This window comes from Macaca thibetana, chromosome 14 (assembly GCF_024542745.1).
Source record: "Macaca thibetana thibetana isolate TM-01 chromosome 14, ASM2454274v1, whole genome shotgun sequence".
NCBI classification, from domain to species: domain Eukaryota; kingdom Metazoa; phylum Chordata; class Mammalia; order Primates; family Cercopithecidae; genus Macaca; species Macaca thibetana.
Genome location: NC_065591.1, coordinates 95,066,437 through 95,084,595, shown reverse-complemented (window position 1 = coordinate 95,084,595; position 18,159 = coordinate 95,066,437). Strand labels below are relative to the sequence as shown.

Genomic DNA, 18,159 nt, shown 5'->3' with positions numbered 1-18,159 from the left:
AATTTGCTTTCTCTTAATATCCTTATGTAACACAACTATGACTCCTAAGACAACAGTACATGAATGCTTATTATTTGTATTTTAAAAACTGATGAAGTTTATGAGGAAAGGTATTAAGATAACAGACACAAGAAAATTACTAGCTTGATATATAAATTGTTTTTCCAAAACGAGCAGTATCAATTTTAAAGAAAAAACATACACCAGCTTTTTTCTTGTGACTTCAAGCTCGTCAAACTCAATTTTTTTCTCTTTTATTAACTTTGCACTTTTATCAAGAGTATTATGTTGGCCAGTTTCAATAACATCATCACCAGGCTTTAGCTGGTCCCAACGAGCTTTAAATTTTTCCAGTTCTTGATAATAGATCTGAAGACATGATTTCACATTTCCTTTCATCACTTCAATCTATAAGCCAATAAAGTTTAAATAATTTAATTCAGAGTAAAATCTCATTTTGGGTTCACATTATTTTCTATTTAAAAGTGAAAAAGTATCAATGACCAATGTCAACTTTTCAAAGGATGGTATTTTAATTATTAATTCCAAGTTCAATAAAATAATTCAAAGATATAAATTAGACCATAAATTTATAATAACAAGAGATAACATTCAAATAACATCATTTAAAAATCATTCATGTGATTAACCACACCTAGTACAACTAACGACAAAGGTAAGATAATTTACAAATGTTTGTTTAATGACTGCTGATTGTTCTGCCCGAGTATATAGCTGCTAAATTAAGGAAGGCATTGCCCAGTCTCCCATGCAGCTAAGGACTGGGCCCTAAGGCTAACTTCTGGTCAATAAAATATGAGTGCAGTAGATATGTGCAACTTGCAGGTTGTGTCCTTAAAAGACAGATGGTGCCCTTTTCTCTTTCCCTCTCTCCTGACCCTAGTAGGTATCAACTGAATGTGGTAATAACCCATCCTGGACAATACGCTGGAGATAATAGACAAATAAAATTGACAAAACCTGGGACTCGGACAAAGTTACAGAGCAGAGGCACCATAGCAGCTTATAATGTGAGAGAGAAACATAAGCTAGAATTTTTGGGGTCTCCATTAGAGTAGTTAAACTGATATCCTAATAAATTTAGTAATTAAAGAAAACATGAGTTTCAGAAATAAACTTAAGTCATACATAGTAGGTAAGCAATAAATTCATCCATAAGACTACAAATAATGCTACATTTCAAAGACACTGGTTTCTTCTTGGTATGATAGGAAGTAAAGAAAAATCATGTGAAACAATCATCATTTATATAAAGCATTTTACTTTAAAAGTAGTCAGGGAGGTCAATTTCAACAGCCACATTAAATTATTATAAAGCTGGGCTATAAAGGAATAAAAGATAAGCAAGAAATCTTAAGTGAGAAAAAAGTTCCCATTTTAATAAATAACTAAAAGTTCTAACCTGGTCTTTAATCATAAGTTGGTGACTTTCCATCATTAACTCAAATTTATCCCACTTAGCTTTCAAATTACTAATTGTTTCTAAACCTCCACCAGCCACAGTTCGTAGAAGTCTGTTTTTGTCTTCCGCTTCTTGAAATAAGGGCAAAATCTAAAGGTTAAAAAAAAAAGTGAATAACAACCTATTTTATCAAATCTCTTAAGATTTCATTTATTTTAATTTTTGTTTCATGACTTTATTTTTCAAATTAAGATTTTTGCATTTAAACAATTTGTTAAATTCCTATATATTCTGATTTGGTGGAAAATTCCTGGATATAAACTCTGATGGTTATTTTTTACTATATACAAATTCTACCAAGGCACTCTAACCTCAGAGGTTAAAAAAGATAAAGTAGTAATATGAGACTAAATGAAATCCATAAAGATAATACTATAGTTTATCAAAGTAAAGTTCTTATTATAAATGTTTCATTCACAAGAAAATGCAAAAGAGGTTTCTAAAGGAGCTAAAATTAGTGATTATCTAAAAGCATAAGTTAACTAAATTATCCTACTTAATAGAGAAAGAAAGTCATGCAAAAAGGTACTTAAGAAACAGACAACTAAGGAAGTGAAATTAAGCTCCTACGTTCAGGGTTTTTAACTGAAGTGTCCTAAGTTGTATATAGCTAACAGTTTGTTAAACAATTTGGGTGTAGGTCAATGGGTGCTAAACTGCTGGAACTGCCTCTAAGGCTTTTAAAACTCTGTAAAACAACAGTATCCGATAATTAATATCTGTATTTTTACTATTCAATAAAGCAATAAAATCCATTTAAACATTTTTAAATATCACTATGCATACATAATAAAACAGACAACAAAGTAAATTCAAAGATAACTCAATTGGGCAGGCCTGGCGGCTCACACCTGTAATCCTAGCACTTTGGGAGGCCGAGGTGAGGGGATTAAGATTAACCTAGTCAACATGGTGAGAACGCATCTCTAAAGAAATATATTTAAAAATTAACTGGGCATGGTGGTGCACATCTGTACTCCTAGCTACTGAGGAATCTGAAGAGGGAAGACCGCTTGAACCCAGGAGTTTGAGGCTGCAGTGAACTATGATTGGACCACCTCAGGATTTTAAGTTTCTACACGTGAACGGAACTCCAGTTAGCCTGTAAAACATATCACAATAGTTTCCTAGTCTACCTACCTCCAGTCCTACCCCTCAAATGCACATACCAACAAACAGACATACCAAAAGAGAATTACATAATACCTTGCTATATAAAACCTAGCAACAGCTCCCCAATGACCACAGAATATGAGATTCTAAGGTCCTTGATATGGCTCACATGAATATTCTGCCTAGTTCTTTTATTAGCTCATGCCACTTCCCACCTCTTATAGGTACTTTTATTATCTTTTATTATTTCATGCCACGTACTACCTCTTATAATACCTAATTGCTTGCTGTTCCCGGCAAACAACATCAATTTCTCCTCTTAGCTTTTGTGACACTACAATCTCTTGTCTTTCCTCCCACTCCATTCATCTCCTTTGCTCCTCCTCTTATGCCTGAAGTCTAAATTTTGCAAAGTTCAAGCCTGGTCTTACACACTGTGTTTGTTATCTACCAGTTGGTCTAAGCCAATCCCCAGGCTTAAATCTCATGTATCTAAAAAACACTTCAAAATTTGTATTTGTAGTCCTTACTTTTACTCTAAATTCCACATTCCTCATTCAATTTCTACCAGACAACTTAATCTCTACCACTTCCAAACTCCAGTTGCTCCTCTAGTCATCCTTATTTCAGGAAATGGCACCAATACGTTCCCAGCTGCTCAAGCCAAAACCCTAGGAGATATTTTGATTTGTCTTTCTCTAACCACACCCACCCCCACACATCATCAATCTCTCCAATTCTATCTCCACTACTACTACATGATACAAGTTTCCATCATTTCTTGTCTATCATATTGTAATATCCTACTAACTGGCCTGGCCACCGCTATTGTCTCCCTCCAATTCATTTTCCACAGAACAGCTAAAGCCATCACTTCAAAATGTCAGAGACATTCTGTCACTCCCCCACTTAAAGCCGTCTAAAGACTTTCTTATTACACTCAGAATAAAATACAAACTTCTTATGATTGTCTAAAAGTATCTTCGTAATCTGGACTTGCCTCTTTCCAATTGCACCTCATACGATTCATTCTCTTCCTTGAATACTATGCTCTCTTAATAATTAACTCTCTTGATGTTTACATGTCTCTGTTCCTTAAGCATACCAAGCTCCTTCTCTACCTTAAGATCTTTGTGCATGCTATTCATCCTTTTTTGGAATGATCTGTCCCCAAATCTCAGAATGCTTGGCTCTTTCTTATCTGTCAGGTCTCAGCTCAAATGTCATCTCTCTGAGAAGATATCCCATGATCACCAACCCTAAGTAATATGCCCTAGTTGAGCATACTCATCCTCACTTCTCTCCTCTCTCTCTCTCAAAATCCTCTCTTTTGCTCTCTCTCTCTCACACACACACACAAACACACACATACACATACACATACACATACACATACACATATGATCCATGAGAATAGAATATTTTCACAGCTGCATCCCCAACTCCTAGTACACCTAGTACACCTAGTATGGTGATCCATACATAACAGTCAAATGCCTCTGCTAACTGCCACAGCTCATAACCATTCCTATTTTAGCTAATTCCTTCTACAAGACAGATACATTATTTTATTCACCTGTAAATCCTCTTTAATACCCTTAAGTCTATCACACAAAAGTCTGTAATTCTTTCCATTGGGGTGGTATTTTATTCACCTTGAAACTCTCTTTATAATTTTAAGTCTATCACACGGTGGGGGCAAATAAGTTTGTATACTAATTTGAATTATTTCTCCTTCTTGCTCCAAATATAACCAAAATCATCTATAATGTTATAAAACTTTGGCTTGTCTATTCTGGGCTCTAGCCTTCTGGATAGTTTTCTATGAATCTTTACCATTCTCCTTTGTATTTAATTATGAACTCTTCCATTATATATGCATGTGTGTATGTGTACTCCTAGTTTAGCTCTTAACTTCACACTTTTGCAACCTACAGTTATAACTCTAAAGGTAATAGTGTGAATTAAGTTTACTCTTACTCTAACATGCCACGTCATAAAACAGACTGCAAATATATCTAAAAATAATACGAAGTATTACTGTTACTGTTTCATTACACCAATAGTGCATCAAAGTCTACTTATTTATTTACTTACATATTTATTTTGAGACCGAGTCTTGCTCTGTCACCCAGGCTGGAGGGCAGTGGCGCGGTCTCAGCTCACTGCAACCTCTGCCTCCCTGGTTCAAGAGATTCTCCTGTCTCAGCCTCCTGAGTAGCTGGGATTACAGGCAACCACCACCACACCCAGCAAATTTTTGTATTTTTAATAGATACGGGATTTGACCATGTTCGTCAGGCTGGTCTTGAACTCCTGACCCCGTGATCTGCCTTCCTCGGCCTCCCAAAGTGCTGGGATTACAGGCGTGAGCTACCATGCCCAGCCAAAAGTCTAATCGTGAGCTAACCAGTTGAGCCAGATTATTGTGGACCTCCTTATAATGTTGAGATTATATATTTGTAAATAATAACATATAATTACCTAATTTAAACATATTCCATGCAGTAAAAAGTAATAATAAGGCCAGGCGTGGTGGCTCACACCTGTAATCCCAGCACTTTGGGAGGCCGAGGCAGTTGTATCACGAGGTCTCAGGAGTTCGAGACCAGCCTGGCCAACATAGTGAAACCTCGCCTCTACTAAAAATACAAAAATTAGCCGGGCATGTTGGCATGTACCTGTAGTCCCAGCTACTTGGGAGGCTGAGGCAAGAGAATCGCTTGAACCCAGGAGGTGGAGGTTGCAGTGAGCCGAGATCGCGCCACTGCCCTCCAGCCTGGGTGACAGAGCAAGACTGCATCTCAAAATAAATATTTAAGTAAATAAATAAATAGACTTTTGATGCACTATTGGTGTAATGAAGCAGTAACCGTAACACTTAGTATTATTTTTAGATATATTTGCAGTCTGTTTTATGATGTGGCATGTTAGAGTAAGACTAAACTTAAATAATTCACACTATTACCTTTAGAGTTATAACTGTAGGTTGCAACTCAAAAATAAAGAAAGTAATAATAATAATAATATTACTTTGTGATTCTCACCTCTGGCTTCCGTTCTTGTAACTTACTATATCGTAGATTTGCATCACCAATTTCTTCCACAGACTGGGGCATAATTGTTAAGACTTCCATAGCCTCAGTAACAAATGTATCAATTTCATGTAAATGAGCTGAGTGGTAACATTGAAATACAAGAAATGTAATTATTACCATCCAAAATACTAAATTACATAATTTCTAAATCAAGGGTGGTAGAAGTAATCAGTATATGGAATACAATAAGTTCTAAATTATCATTTGCTTTCATAAAACAAAATTTCAAGACGTGGAATAAGCAAAGAAATTTCTTCCCATGAAAGTTTAGTTGCTTTGCGTTGTATTTAAAAATGTTAAGAAAAGCTTAAAATGCACTCATGTTTAGTAAATTTTACTGAACATTTTTCATCTTTTATATAACATACTAAAACATCTCAGTTTAAAGGAAAAAGAAGAAACTGTGGTATTTTGAAAAATACTTTGTCATTTGAGGAGATAAGCAGAAATACATTATACCAGAATTACCTACCTTTCTCAATTACATAATGCAACAATCTGATACTAGCTCAGGCTGCAAATAATAAAGATGTCTTCATTTTAGACTTCTTGAAGATTGAATATGGACTTTTCCCGCTTTTTTAAAATTAGTTCAGTTTTAGTTTTTAATGATCATTGAAATTCACATTTTATAACTCTCAAAGTACATGCTTCTACATATCAAATTAAGTAAAAATTAAAATTAAAATGTGTCTTTACCCTGTATGGACTTCTTCAAAGAAAGAACAAGCAGATCAAATAACTTCTGGATGAGATCATCAATCACAGTCTTCACAGGGTTGCAGTTAATATTTAAACAATCTACCTTGACAGCACTGAAAAATGTCAATGGACATATTTTGACATAGAAAAGACTAATTAGAGGAAAAGAGTCTCATATAATAACGATTTCATGTAATACACTTAAAAATGTATATCAACAGTAACATAGTGATCTTTTAAGCACATTTAGATTCAATTTAGCAAAAATGCCTTACACATACTATTTTGAAGTTTTTCATTGAACAATGATTTTGTTATAATACTACAAGTTTAATCATCCAGCATATATCAGCTTCAAAAAAAGGTGGTACATTATGAATTACTAAAGTATCAAAAGAATATATTTAAATATTAATGAGTTATCTTGTCACAGCATGTAATACACCTATTTAAATATTTATAAAATAAATTTACTATCCTGCAGCCAAAATGCAAATAATAAAAATAAGACAAAATTAAATATAGATAGAAAGTAAATTTAGACTGTTAAAGTACTAAAACAATAAAACGATGAGACACCATTGTACACTTAACAAACTGAAAAAAATGTAATGAATGGTTACTTTGAATCTTCAATTGTGTGGGCAAACAGAATTCCCAGAACTGTTAGAATATAAAACAATGCAATCTTTGTAAAGAGCAATGTATATATCAAATAATTTTAAATTGGCATATCCTTTGTCTTAACAACTCTACATTTAGAATTTATCCTAAGAAAAATTGCAAGGCAGACTCCAAGATTTATACACAAGCATTTTCATGAAAGCACTAACTATAATAGTGAAAAGTTTGAAACAAGGTAAACATAGAAACAGAAAAATAAATTTTTAAATATACATATAATTCACATTTTTGACATGCAGATAATAACATTGCAAACTATCAATGAAATAATATTCCATAAAAATAGCAGGATAGGCCAGGCGTGGTGGCCTGTAATCCTAGCACTTTGGGAGGCCGAAGCAGGCGGATCACCTGAGGTCAGGAGTTCAACACCAGCCTGGCCCACCTGGTGAGACTCCTGTCTCTACTAAAAATATAAAAATTAGTCAGGCATGGTGGTGCACGCCTGTAGTCCCAGCTACTCAGGAGGCTGAGGCAGGAGAATCGCTTGAACCCAGGAGGCAGAGGTTGTAGTAAGCCGAGATCACACCACTGCGCTCCAGCATGGGCAACAGAGCGGGACTCAGTCTCAAAAAAAACAAACAGCAGGATATAATATAATCTACATTTTATAAATGTATATACTAATATGTCCAAAACATCAAATATTAACAGGAATTGTCTCTGTACTTTACTATATTTAAAACAAACTATAAAACAAATGTACTATTTTAATAATCAGAAAACAAGGATAAAGTTTTAAACAAGTAATTATTTCCATTGCACCTCAATGCAAATTGTAACGTTCTAAGCAAAGAGAAGCTGAACCAGACTCACTCATCTGAGGAAAGTCTCATATTTATCTTCAATTATACAGAGTTAAAACAAATCTGAAAACTTTGGTCAAAAAGATTATTCGGAAAGCTACTTGCCTTTCTTAAAGCATAGAGCCAAGTGAGATTCTTAAGAGGTAAATTACATGTTTTAATTATGTACCATTTTATTTTAAAATATAATTTTCTTTTAAAGTTTTACTTATTTATTCTCAACCACCTACTAGCTGGAGAAATTTAAACTATAATTCTTAACAACCAAAAGCTATATATAACAGCCAATTTTCTTGACACATGAAATTATAAAATTTCTGAAATCCTGACACATAAAGAGTCATGATTTCCGATATTTGATACATGAAGATACGTGATTTTGGAAAACCTAAAAGATTATACTATACTGTATTTTGCTAATGAATTAACATAAAGTGATACAATTGCAGCAAAGAAGTTTTACTCACTACAGAATGCTGTGGACAAGGCTAACATTCATCTTTCATTTGAAAATATTCACAATATGAAACTGAGATTCTGTTCAGCCATAGATAGCAATGGAAGATGACTCATATATCAAAGATGCATATTCAAAAATTATTTTCTTATGAAACTATCTAAAACATATCATAATAATACAGCTTTTCTAACCTTACAGCATATTTCCAAAAAGTACCAATAAAATGTGTGTGTTTGTATGTGCATATGTGTGTATTCACTTAGATGAATACATGTTAATTTGTTAGCAAGAAATGGCAAAATGAAAAATACAGTGTGGGATAGGCGTTGTTTTTTGTTTTTGTTTTTCTTTTGGTAAGGATCATAAATACGAAATTTATCTAAAGCAAGGGACAAAAAAATAGTAGAGGTAGCAGTAGAGGTTCTTATGCAGTCAGGTGACAGCATTAAGTTAAAGAAGATGGTCAAGATTGGGATCAAAAGCAAGGTCCAATAGAGAAGAAAAACCCCATGTGCAAGCACTACAAAAGCACTATCTTTTCCTTACTTTAAACTAATGTTAATGGTACTACCGGTATCTGAATCACCCACGCTCAAACCCTCAAGTCATTTGTCTCTTCCTATTCCTACTCCCTCATCTTCCTCCAATAAATAAGACTTCTTAATTCCTCATACTATTTCCTCCTCCTCATTTTGAGATCCAATAAGGTAATTCAATTAATTATTATGGCCGGTTGTGGTGGTTCATGCCTGTAAGCCCAGCACTTTGGGAGGCCAAGGTGGGCAGATCACCTGAGGTCAAGAGTTGGAGACCAGCCTGGCCAACATAATGAAACCCTGCCTCTACTAAAAATACAAAAATTAGCAGGGCATGGTGGTGTGCGCCTGTAGTCCCAGCTACTCGGGAGGCTGAGGCAGGGGAATCACTTAAACCCAAGAGGCGTAGGTTGCAGTGAGCAAGTATCATGCCACTACACTCCAGCCTGGGTGACACAGCAAGACTCTGTCTCAAATAATAATTATTATTATCATTATTATTACTGCTCTTCTGGAAGACTGACAGACTAGCTGGTCTGCCTCCAGGATCTCTTTATCCCACCATGTATCTGTGTTTCCAGATTAAATTTCCTAATGAACAGCTTTGGTACTGACACACTCCTGTTTAGAACCCTTTAAAAGCTAATCATCCCAAAATGAATAAAATCCAAATTCTCTTTTTTGTGTACCTTATCTATACCTTTCCAGGATCATCTCCCTCTAGTCCCTAATAAAACATTAACTCTAATACAATTTTCAATTAACCAACTTCATATTTTCAGCACACAATTCCTTTTGCTAAGAGGTTCTTTTTTACCCTCCCATTTTCATTTGCACCTGTCAAAATCCTAGTTCAAGTGTTACTATCCTAACAAAGATTTTCCTTGATTTTGCCCCAGACAGAGGGGACGTCATCATCCTCTGAATCCCCATAATTTTAGTTCAGTCTTAATATGGAATATAGACTATTCCATCTGATATTAATAACAATTAAAAGTAACTCATATTTATTGAAAACATACCCTGTGCCAGTTACTTATATGGAAATTACTCAATCCTCAAAACACTCTGAGATTAATAACTATTGTTGCTAATATTTTAAAGCTAAAGAAATTTAGGTTCACAATTTCAATGACCGTCAGTTACGCAGCAGGTAACAGCTACCTAACTCCAGAGCCCACTTACTTAACCCCTGTGTGTACTTGAATTAATCATCAAATATATTTGTCTTATTGCACTACCAGAGAATAAGCAATTCATCTCAGGTCCTCTGTCTTCTTCCTCTTTGTACTCCTAAAGCACAAAGTTTTGCATTTTATAAACACTAAGTATTTATTGAAAGAATGAAAATATAAATTAATAAAAGTGATATTATCCTTTATAGGTGATATATGCATGATTACACAAGGCCTTTCATGGAACTTATTGCTAAGAGTGGTTCTGGTGGTGAGTATTTTAGATCCAAGGAGGCTATATTCTCAAGTAGCTGAGTTGCCCCTTAGAGGCTTTTATCCACATTTAGGGCAATATCTAAATGCAGCACTATGTTGTACATCTTGAAAGGAAGCAGAGCAGTACAAAAGCAGAGTGAAATGTCACTAGCTTTATATTCTCTAGTATGCTCTCACCAGTAGCTTCTAACCGTACTGAGATTGTGCCAATGCATATCAAACATAGCTCCTCATACCAGATCAAGATCAAAGACTCTTTCTTCAGTCTATTCTACCTAATAGGTCTCAGCCAGCAGAGCTTCTATTTTATTTTATTTATTTTTTTTTTTTTTTTTGAGACTGAGTCTGGCTCTGTCGCCCAGGCTGGAGTGCAGTGGCCGGATCTCAGCTCACTGCAAGCTCCGCCTCCCGGGTTCACGCCATTCTCCTGCCTCAGCCTCCCGAGTAGCTGGGACCACAGGCGCCCGCCACTTCGCCCGGCTAGTTTTTTGTATTTTTTAGTAGAGACAGAGTTTCACCGTGTTAGCCAGGATGGTCTCGATCTCCTGACCTCGTGATCCGCCCGTCTCGGCCTCCCAAAGTGCTGGGATTACAGGCTTGAGCCACCGCGCCCGGCCCAGCAGAGCTTCTAGAAGGAAAACTTGTTTTATTCTCTGTAACACCCTACCTAGATGATACCCAAGTGTCATAGCTGAGATCTACAGGAGGCAAGAAGCTGATCTGCCTTCAATACCACTAAGTAGAGAGCTCCCTTACTGTCCATGTCAAAAAATTATTATGGTACGTAAGTACTACATTAACCTCCAATACCTTGGAAGTCGTTCTACTTCTTTCCCTTTTATTTTTAATGCTTTAAAATTTTTCTCCCAATCATGTACAGTAAAAAGATGCTTTTCCACCAGAGCTTCCATATCAACTTGTCCAATTACAATCCATTCCTGTTTAAAGGAAGAAAAATGTATTATTAAAGATATAGAACCAGTACGTTAACATATAATAGAATCGATCCAACTATTAAAACCAACAAAAAGAGGCAAATATGAGGTATTCAAGTGTCAATTTAAGTAATATAATCATTACCACACAGCCTAAAGAATAAAGAGAAAAAAAGAGATTTAATACGCAAATGCAGTAATCATAAACTTTTTAAAAGAAAATTATATAAACCCTCTGTTTAGATTCTCTTCTCAAATTAAATATATACAAAACTTCAAAGGTGGAATCACTTCTGCAAAACCAAGAGTCACTATAGGCTACAAATCTGAAAGTGTCCAGATTCATCCTAGAAATCTAAGACACAGAAGTATTGCAGTGGCAGTTAAGACACTGGTCAAATTCTCGTCATATGTCTAGGATCAATACAAATGAGAAATACAATTAGTTTATACTTAAAGTTAGTTGGGATGATATACTTAAACAGACATAAGCTGTTAAATCGCTCTGATTTCAGTAACATTTGAGGGCTTCAGAGGAAGAATTAAAATTGACACAACAGAACCATATCACATTCTAAATTGACACAATTTTTTTTCTTTTTTCTTGAGATGGAGTCTCGCTCTGTCACCCATCCTGGAGTGCAGTGGCGCAATTTAAGCTCACTGAAACCTCCACCTCCCTGGTTTAAGTGATTCTCCTACTTCAGCCTCCAGGGTAGTTGGGTTTACAGATGCCCGCCACCACGCCCAGATAATTTTTGTATTTTAATAAAGATGATGTTTCGCCATGTTGGCCAGGCTGTTCTCAAACTCCTGAACTCAAGTGACCCACTAGCCTTGGCCACCCAAAGTGCTGGAATTACAGGTATGAGCCACCATGCCCAAACCGCCAAGTTGACACAACAATTCTAAAAAATAAAAAGCAAATAAAAACAAGTTTCTCAATTGTCACAAAATAGTCAAAGACAAAAAAAAAAAAGTTCCCATAACTTTTTTCTCTTCTGCAGTGTAAATCTAGGTTGTATAAGTATCTACGGATCCAGCTCTCTGGTTTGCCATATTTTAATGTTATGCCACACAAGATAAACTACTAATGTATACATTTAATGTAAATTCAATCAATCAGAAATAATTTTAGGATGCAAGGATGGAACATTACATGTTCTATACCTTATGTTGGTGTAAAACAGCTGACAATCTTCTAAACAGATCTTCTGCTTTGCTGAAAATCGTCAAAAATCCACTTGCATTTCTATCAATCATAATAGAAAAAATAGATTCGTCTCCTGCCTCACCCACTCCCTTAAACTGATTCGGAATGCCGATGAATCTCTTCATTTCTCTATAATATTTAGCCCGGATTTCTTCAAAAGGGGGCCTGAATTGTAATCGTCCCTGTCTAAAAGTAAATAAATAACTTTAAAACATAAATTATTAGAAAATTACACATTGAACATTAAATTGGGGTTTAAAAAACATCTTACTTGTAAGTTAAGTCTATATTTATTTCTGGCAAATTCTCATTAAGTGCTTCTAAGCCCATCTGGTACTGATGCTCCAGAGCTTTGTAGAGTTGATGATTCCAGTGTTGTTTCCATGCATGCATGTCACTTGCTTGGAATCCCTAATATGTTACATTCACATTTTTAATTTAGAAATTAGGCAGCAGAATGGATTTTTCATTTAATACTTTCATGTCACATAATGTACATTTATAATCACAAAAATAAAACCAACTCATTTCAAATATGTGAAAACAGGTATATCTTTTGTCACTCTCTGCATAAGCTTATTTAGAGACAAATATGAAAATCTAATCTTCATACTTATAAATAGTATTTTAAAAGATCAGCAAAATTTAAAAAGCAAGCAAATATTAAATGACTTTTATATTTGGACTTTATTTTATGATGTAGTACCACAAATACTGGTTTATTTTATGAATGTCTTAGTCCTTTTTCAAAAATTCCCATCAAGTATAGCTCTTCTCTTCCCTTCCCGCTTCTTACATAATGTAAATCTACTACATATTTTAAAACATAAGAGATTTAAAATATTAGATTGCTCATAAGAATGTACATACATTTTTGCTTCTATACAACCATAAATATATCAATTCTAGTACTTTTGCTTTTTCTTGAAGTTATAAAAACTGAAAAATATTAAATATATGTAAATGTGTGAGACACTTAACTCATACTCCGCTAAGATTCCATCACCATCTACTATGTAGGAGGCTTTGTGCTAGCCACCTTTATATGCATCAACTATTATATCAAAATATGAATAAAACTCAAATTTTACCTCCAAAAAGGAAAAAAAAATCTGAAATAAAATTATTTCAATCATTAGGATTCTACCTAAACTTAACTTTGTTTTTTATGGATGTCACAATCACCTAAAAGAGAACTAACAAGTGATAGATATTTAAATACCAAGACAAAAATCTACAAATTCTGAATTGAGAAATTTGGCATTCCATAAGACACTACAGGAACTTATTTTTATATTTTTACATGTAAATTGATCATTCATATATGGTCTTTATATATAATTCAGTCAAAAATTATAAATCTATTAGGAATTTATTAGCAAGATTTAAAGGTAACTTTTATGAACTTCTCGGCAATTCATATATTGTATTTGCATTCTGAAAAGGTCATATTTCGAAGTATACACACAAAATGAAACATACTCTACCTGTGCTTCTACAGTTGCTAAGCCAGTTCTCAATTCTTGTAATCCGTCTTTCCAACGCTGCTGCTGCCGAAGCAGATCAATGTTCATAAGAACAACCACCTGTGAAAAATTAGAGCATACTAGTCTCAAAATATTGCTGGAAAAATAGTAACTTTTCAGTGGAGAAACCTGACAGATACCACCTTAAACAAGTGATCAAGCTTAACTTAATCTATACAAGATATATCAATACTTGACCAATCTATTGAGAAGGGCAAAACATCACTTCTGTGCTATTCCTGCCAAAATAGGACAGCCCCAATCTAATATGGGAAAACATCATCCGAACCCAAATCAAGAGAGATTCTACAAAATAACTGACCAGTACTCATCAAAGTCATGAAAAATAAGGAAAAGACTGAGGAGGGGGAGGCTACAGAGACTCAACAACTAAATGCAGAATTGGATTCTAGATTGTATCCTAGAAAAAAAAAAAAAAAGAAAAGAATGTTAGTGGAAAATTGTAAAATTGAAAACAGTCTGTTTCCTGGTTTTGATAACTACTCTGGTTATATAAGTTGTTAACAACAGGGAATTTGGGCAAAGGGGAATTGTGATTTCTCTGTACTATTTTTGCAACTTTAAGTCTCCAATTATTCCAAAATAAGTTTTTAAAAATTGTATCTTAATGACTTTTTAAATAATATCATTCATAGTTTATTCAAATTTATAAACAAAATATACCTTTTCACAAAATGTAGTGTGCCATTTTCTCAGTTTTCTATTTTCAGTGGCAAGCCGTTCAGCAGCGTTTTGGAGTTTTTGGATATAGCCTTCTAATTCTTTAGGATTATCCCAAGTAATCTGTGATTTCCCTCCACTTCCTGTTTTTGAATTCTATGGTACAATAAATAACCTTTAGTATGCATATGTATTTCTTTTTTCCAAAAGTTTCAATATTCTATGTCAAAAGTTCAATTATCCCCAACTCTGACCTGCAATAAAGAAAGCACATAATAATTTTCCATTTTATAAATGATAAGACAGTGGCAAAGATTGAGTAGCCCATTTCTTCCAGCTTCTCCCTTTTACAACTGAAAAGCCCTAGACATAACACAACAAACACGCATAGGGTGACGGAAAGGAAGAATGAAGAAGGCAGACAACCTAGAAACCTCAGGAATTAAGGCACGACAAACCTGGGTTTCCTTATTATCTCCTATACATCCAGGACAGGGCACTGGAGAAGCTTCCAATCTTGAACCACTGACAGGCACAGACTAAAAAAAGCTCCAGGAGAAGCCTATACAGGGGTAGGAAAACAGAAGCCTAACAACACAAAATGTTTTTAGCAATACACATCCTATTGCAGTTTAACACCAAAGAGAAAATCACCCCTTTCTACCATTTCAGTAGGACTAAGTAGAAAGTTGATCTTCCATCACCTACTTGGCAAAAGCAGGCAGTGCTCCAATCCCTTGCCAAGGTAATATTCATGAGGCTGAACAAGGAGTTGAGCTCCCACCCCCACTCACAGCAACAGAAAGGTGTGAATCTGCCCTCCACTCCTCGACTCCTCCTCCCTAAAGTCAACAGGGCCCAGAAGGGAGCTGAGCTTAAACCCCAGCTTGGAGGCAATAAGGTGCCTCCAAGTTGGTGCCTTGTAAAGTAAAATGGAGCACTAAACTTCCATTCCACTCATCTGCAATGAATCAGTGTACAAATGCTCCACTTTGATACTGTAGGGCCCAGCAGGAAACTCAACACACGCACACACCCAAGCCTCTCAGCAAAGAGACTGCTTTCTAAAATATAAAAATTAAATATTATACAGTGCATCATAATATCCAAAATGACCAGAATATAAGGGAAAATCACCTGTGTTACCAAGAGCTAAAAAAAATCAGAACTTGAATGAGAAAACATAACAGATGTGAACCCTGAAATGAATCTGATATAAGAATTATCTGACAAGGATTTTAAGGCAGCCATCATAAAAATGCTTCAACAGGCAGTTACAAATTCTCTTGAAACTACTGAAAAACAGAAAATCTCAAGAAAAAAATAGAATTATAAAAAAAACTAGATGGAATATATAGAACTGAAAAATACAATAACAGAAATGTAAAACTGGCTGGATGGGCTCAATAGCAGTGTGGAGATGTCAGAGGATATAATCAGTACATTTGAGAACAAATCAATAGAATTTACCTAATTTGAACAACAAAGAGAAAATAAAGGGAAAAATGAACAGAGGCTCTGAGAAAAAAGAGCTAATATATATATTAGCTTCCAAGGATTTTATATATATACATACATGCTTTCTAAGCAGTATATGTGTATATATATACATGCTTCCTAAAAGGAAGAAGAGAGAAAAACTGAGAAAAACAATACATTCAAAAGACAGTAACTGAAAACCTAACAAATTTGGCAAAAGACGTAAACCTACAGATTCAAGAAGCTGAGTAAACTCCAAATAGGATAAACTTAAAAAAGGATTCTATGCTTTCCTAGACAATAATTAAACTTCTGAAAACTAAAGACAAAGGTTCTTTGAAAACTTGAAAGGAGCCAAAGAGAAACAATGCATTAGTCAGAAAGGAATACAGATTCGAATGACAATAGTTTGTCAGCTGAAATCACAGATGCCAGCAGGAAGTGGAAAATGTTTAAAGTGCTAAAAAAAAAAAAAAAGTCAAATATGCATTTTATATCTAGTTAAAATACCCTTCAGGAATGGGTGAAAAGGAAAACAGGAAAACATTATCAGACAAAGGAAAGATAAGCAAATTTGTCACTAGCACACCTAATCCTAAACCATGGCTAAAGGAAGTTAGTTCTTTAAAGAAAGAAAAAATACCAAAAGGAGCACAGAACTTCAGAAAAAAAAAAGAATATTGGGATAAGTAAAAAATATAACTATACAATAAGCTATCCTTTTTGTCATGAGTTTCTTAAATCATATTTTTTTGTGTTTTTTTTTTGATTTTTTTTTTTAGACGGAGTCACTCTGTCTCCCAGGCTGGAGTGTAGTCGTGCGATCTCGACCCACTGCAACCTCTACCTCCTGGGTTCAAGCAATTCTCCTGCCTCAGCCTCCTGAATAGCTGGGATTACAGGCACCCACCACCATGCCTGGCTAATTTTTTATCTTTTTAGTTGAGACGGGTTTCACCATGTTGGCCAGGCTGGTCTCAAACCCCTGACCTCAGGTGATCCACCCGCCTCAGCCTCCCGAATAGCTGGGATTACAGGCACCCACCACCACGCCTGGCTAATTTTTTTATATTTTTAGTTGAGATGGGTTTTACCATGTTGGCCAGGCTGGTCTCAAACCCCTGACCTCAGGTGATCCGCCCACCTCAGCCTCCCAAATAGCTGGGTTACAGGCACCCACCACCACGCCTTGCTAATTTTTTTGTATTTTTAGTTGAGATGGGGTTTCACCATGTTGTTTTTACTCAAACCCCTAACCTCAGGTGATCCACCCACCTTGGCCTCCCAAAGTTCTTGGATCACAGGTGTCAGTCACTGCGCCCAGCCTCCTAATTTCTTATATATAGACATTTAAATAACCACAAATAAAAAGCAAGTAAGTCTTACATTACAAAATTGGGAGATGGTAGAAAAGGTCTAAGGAACCTTGTGTATAAGGACCTCAAACTTCAGAGAATAAATGAATATAACATCATGCAAATAATATTCTATCTATATCAATGCAATTGATCAAAATCAGTACCAAAATATATTAAATATTCTAACCGCTTCAATGTACAGTTGGAGAAAAAGTTTTACTTGTTAAGAGTGAAGGAAGTCCCTGGAAGCAAAACAAAATCTAGATCATTTGCTATGTTACGCTGAAGGGAACACCAGAAAATTAAGAATTAAACACTTCACATGTAAAATCTAATTATAATAAAATCAAAATTTCATTTACCTTAATTATCTGTTCAAATGCTAAGGCAGATTGTAACATCATCGGCCTCTGACTTTGAATCATTTGTTGATCAATAGAATTATAAAAATGTGCCACCTATAAAGTAAAAGTTCAATTCGTAATAATTAATAACTTCATTTTTAATTTTTCTTGATTTTTAATTGTTTGAATGAAAATATTAACTTTTCTCAATCCTAAAATTTAAACAGAAAATAGGTTTTTCATTTACAATAGGGCATTTGTTCATATATTAATATACACAATCAACAAGT

The 18,159-nt window shown here is 34.8% G+C and overlaps 1 protein-coding gene across 7 annotated transcripts in view; it reads right to left on the bottom strand.

Annotated features, from left to right (window-relative positions):
- DYNC2H1 (dynein cytoplasmic 2 heavy chain 1) overlaps positions 1-18,159 on the bottom strand; it is a 349,828-nt gene that overhangs the window by 312,581 nt on the left and 19,088 nt on the right. For all 7 annotated transcript variants that reach the window (XM_050758863.1, XM_050758858.1, XM_050758861.1 and 4 more), the window contains exons 13-22: positions 17,888-17,983; positions 14,692-14,844; positions 13,969-14,067; positions 12,753-12,892; positions 12,439-12,667; positions 11,144-11,271; positions 6,394-6,509; positions 5,644-5,771; positions 1,424-1,573; positions 203-408 (exon numbers count right to left, since the gene is read on the bottom strand). In XM_050758863.1, the coding sequence (XP_050614820.1) occupies positions 203-408; positions 1,424-1,573; positions 5,644-5,771; positions 6,394-6,509; positions 11,144-11,271; positions 12,439-12,667; positions 12,753-12,892; positions 13,969-14,067; positions 14,692-14,844; positions 17,888-17,983 (1,445 nt within the window). The remainder of the gene's footprint in view (positions 1-202; positions 409-1,423; positions 1,574-5,643; positions 5,772-6,393; positions 6,510-11,143; positions 11,272-12,438; positions 12,668-12,752; positions 12,893-13,968; positions 14,068-14,691; positions 14,845-17,887; positions 17,984-18,159) is intronic.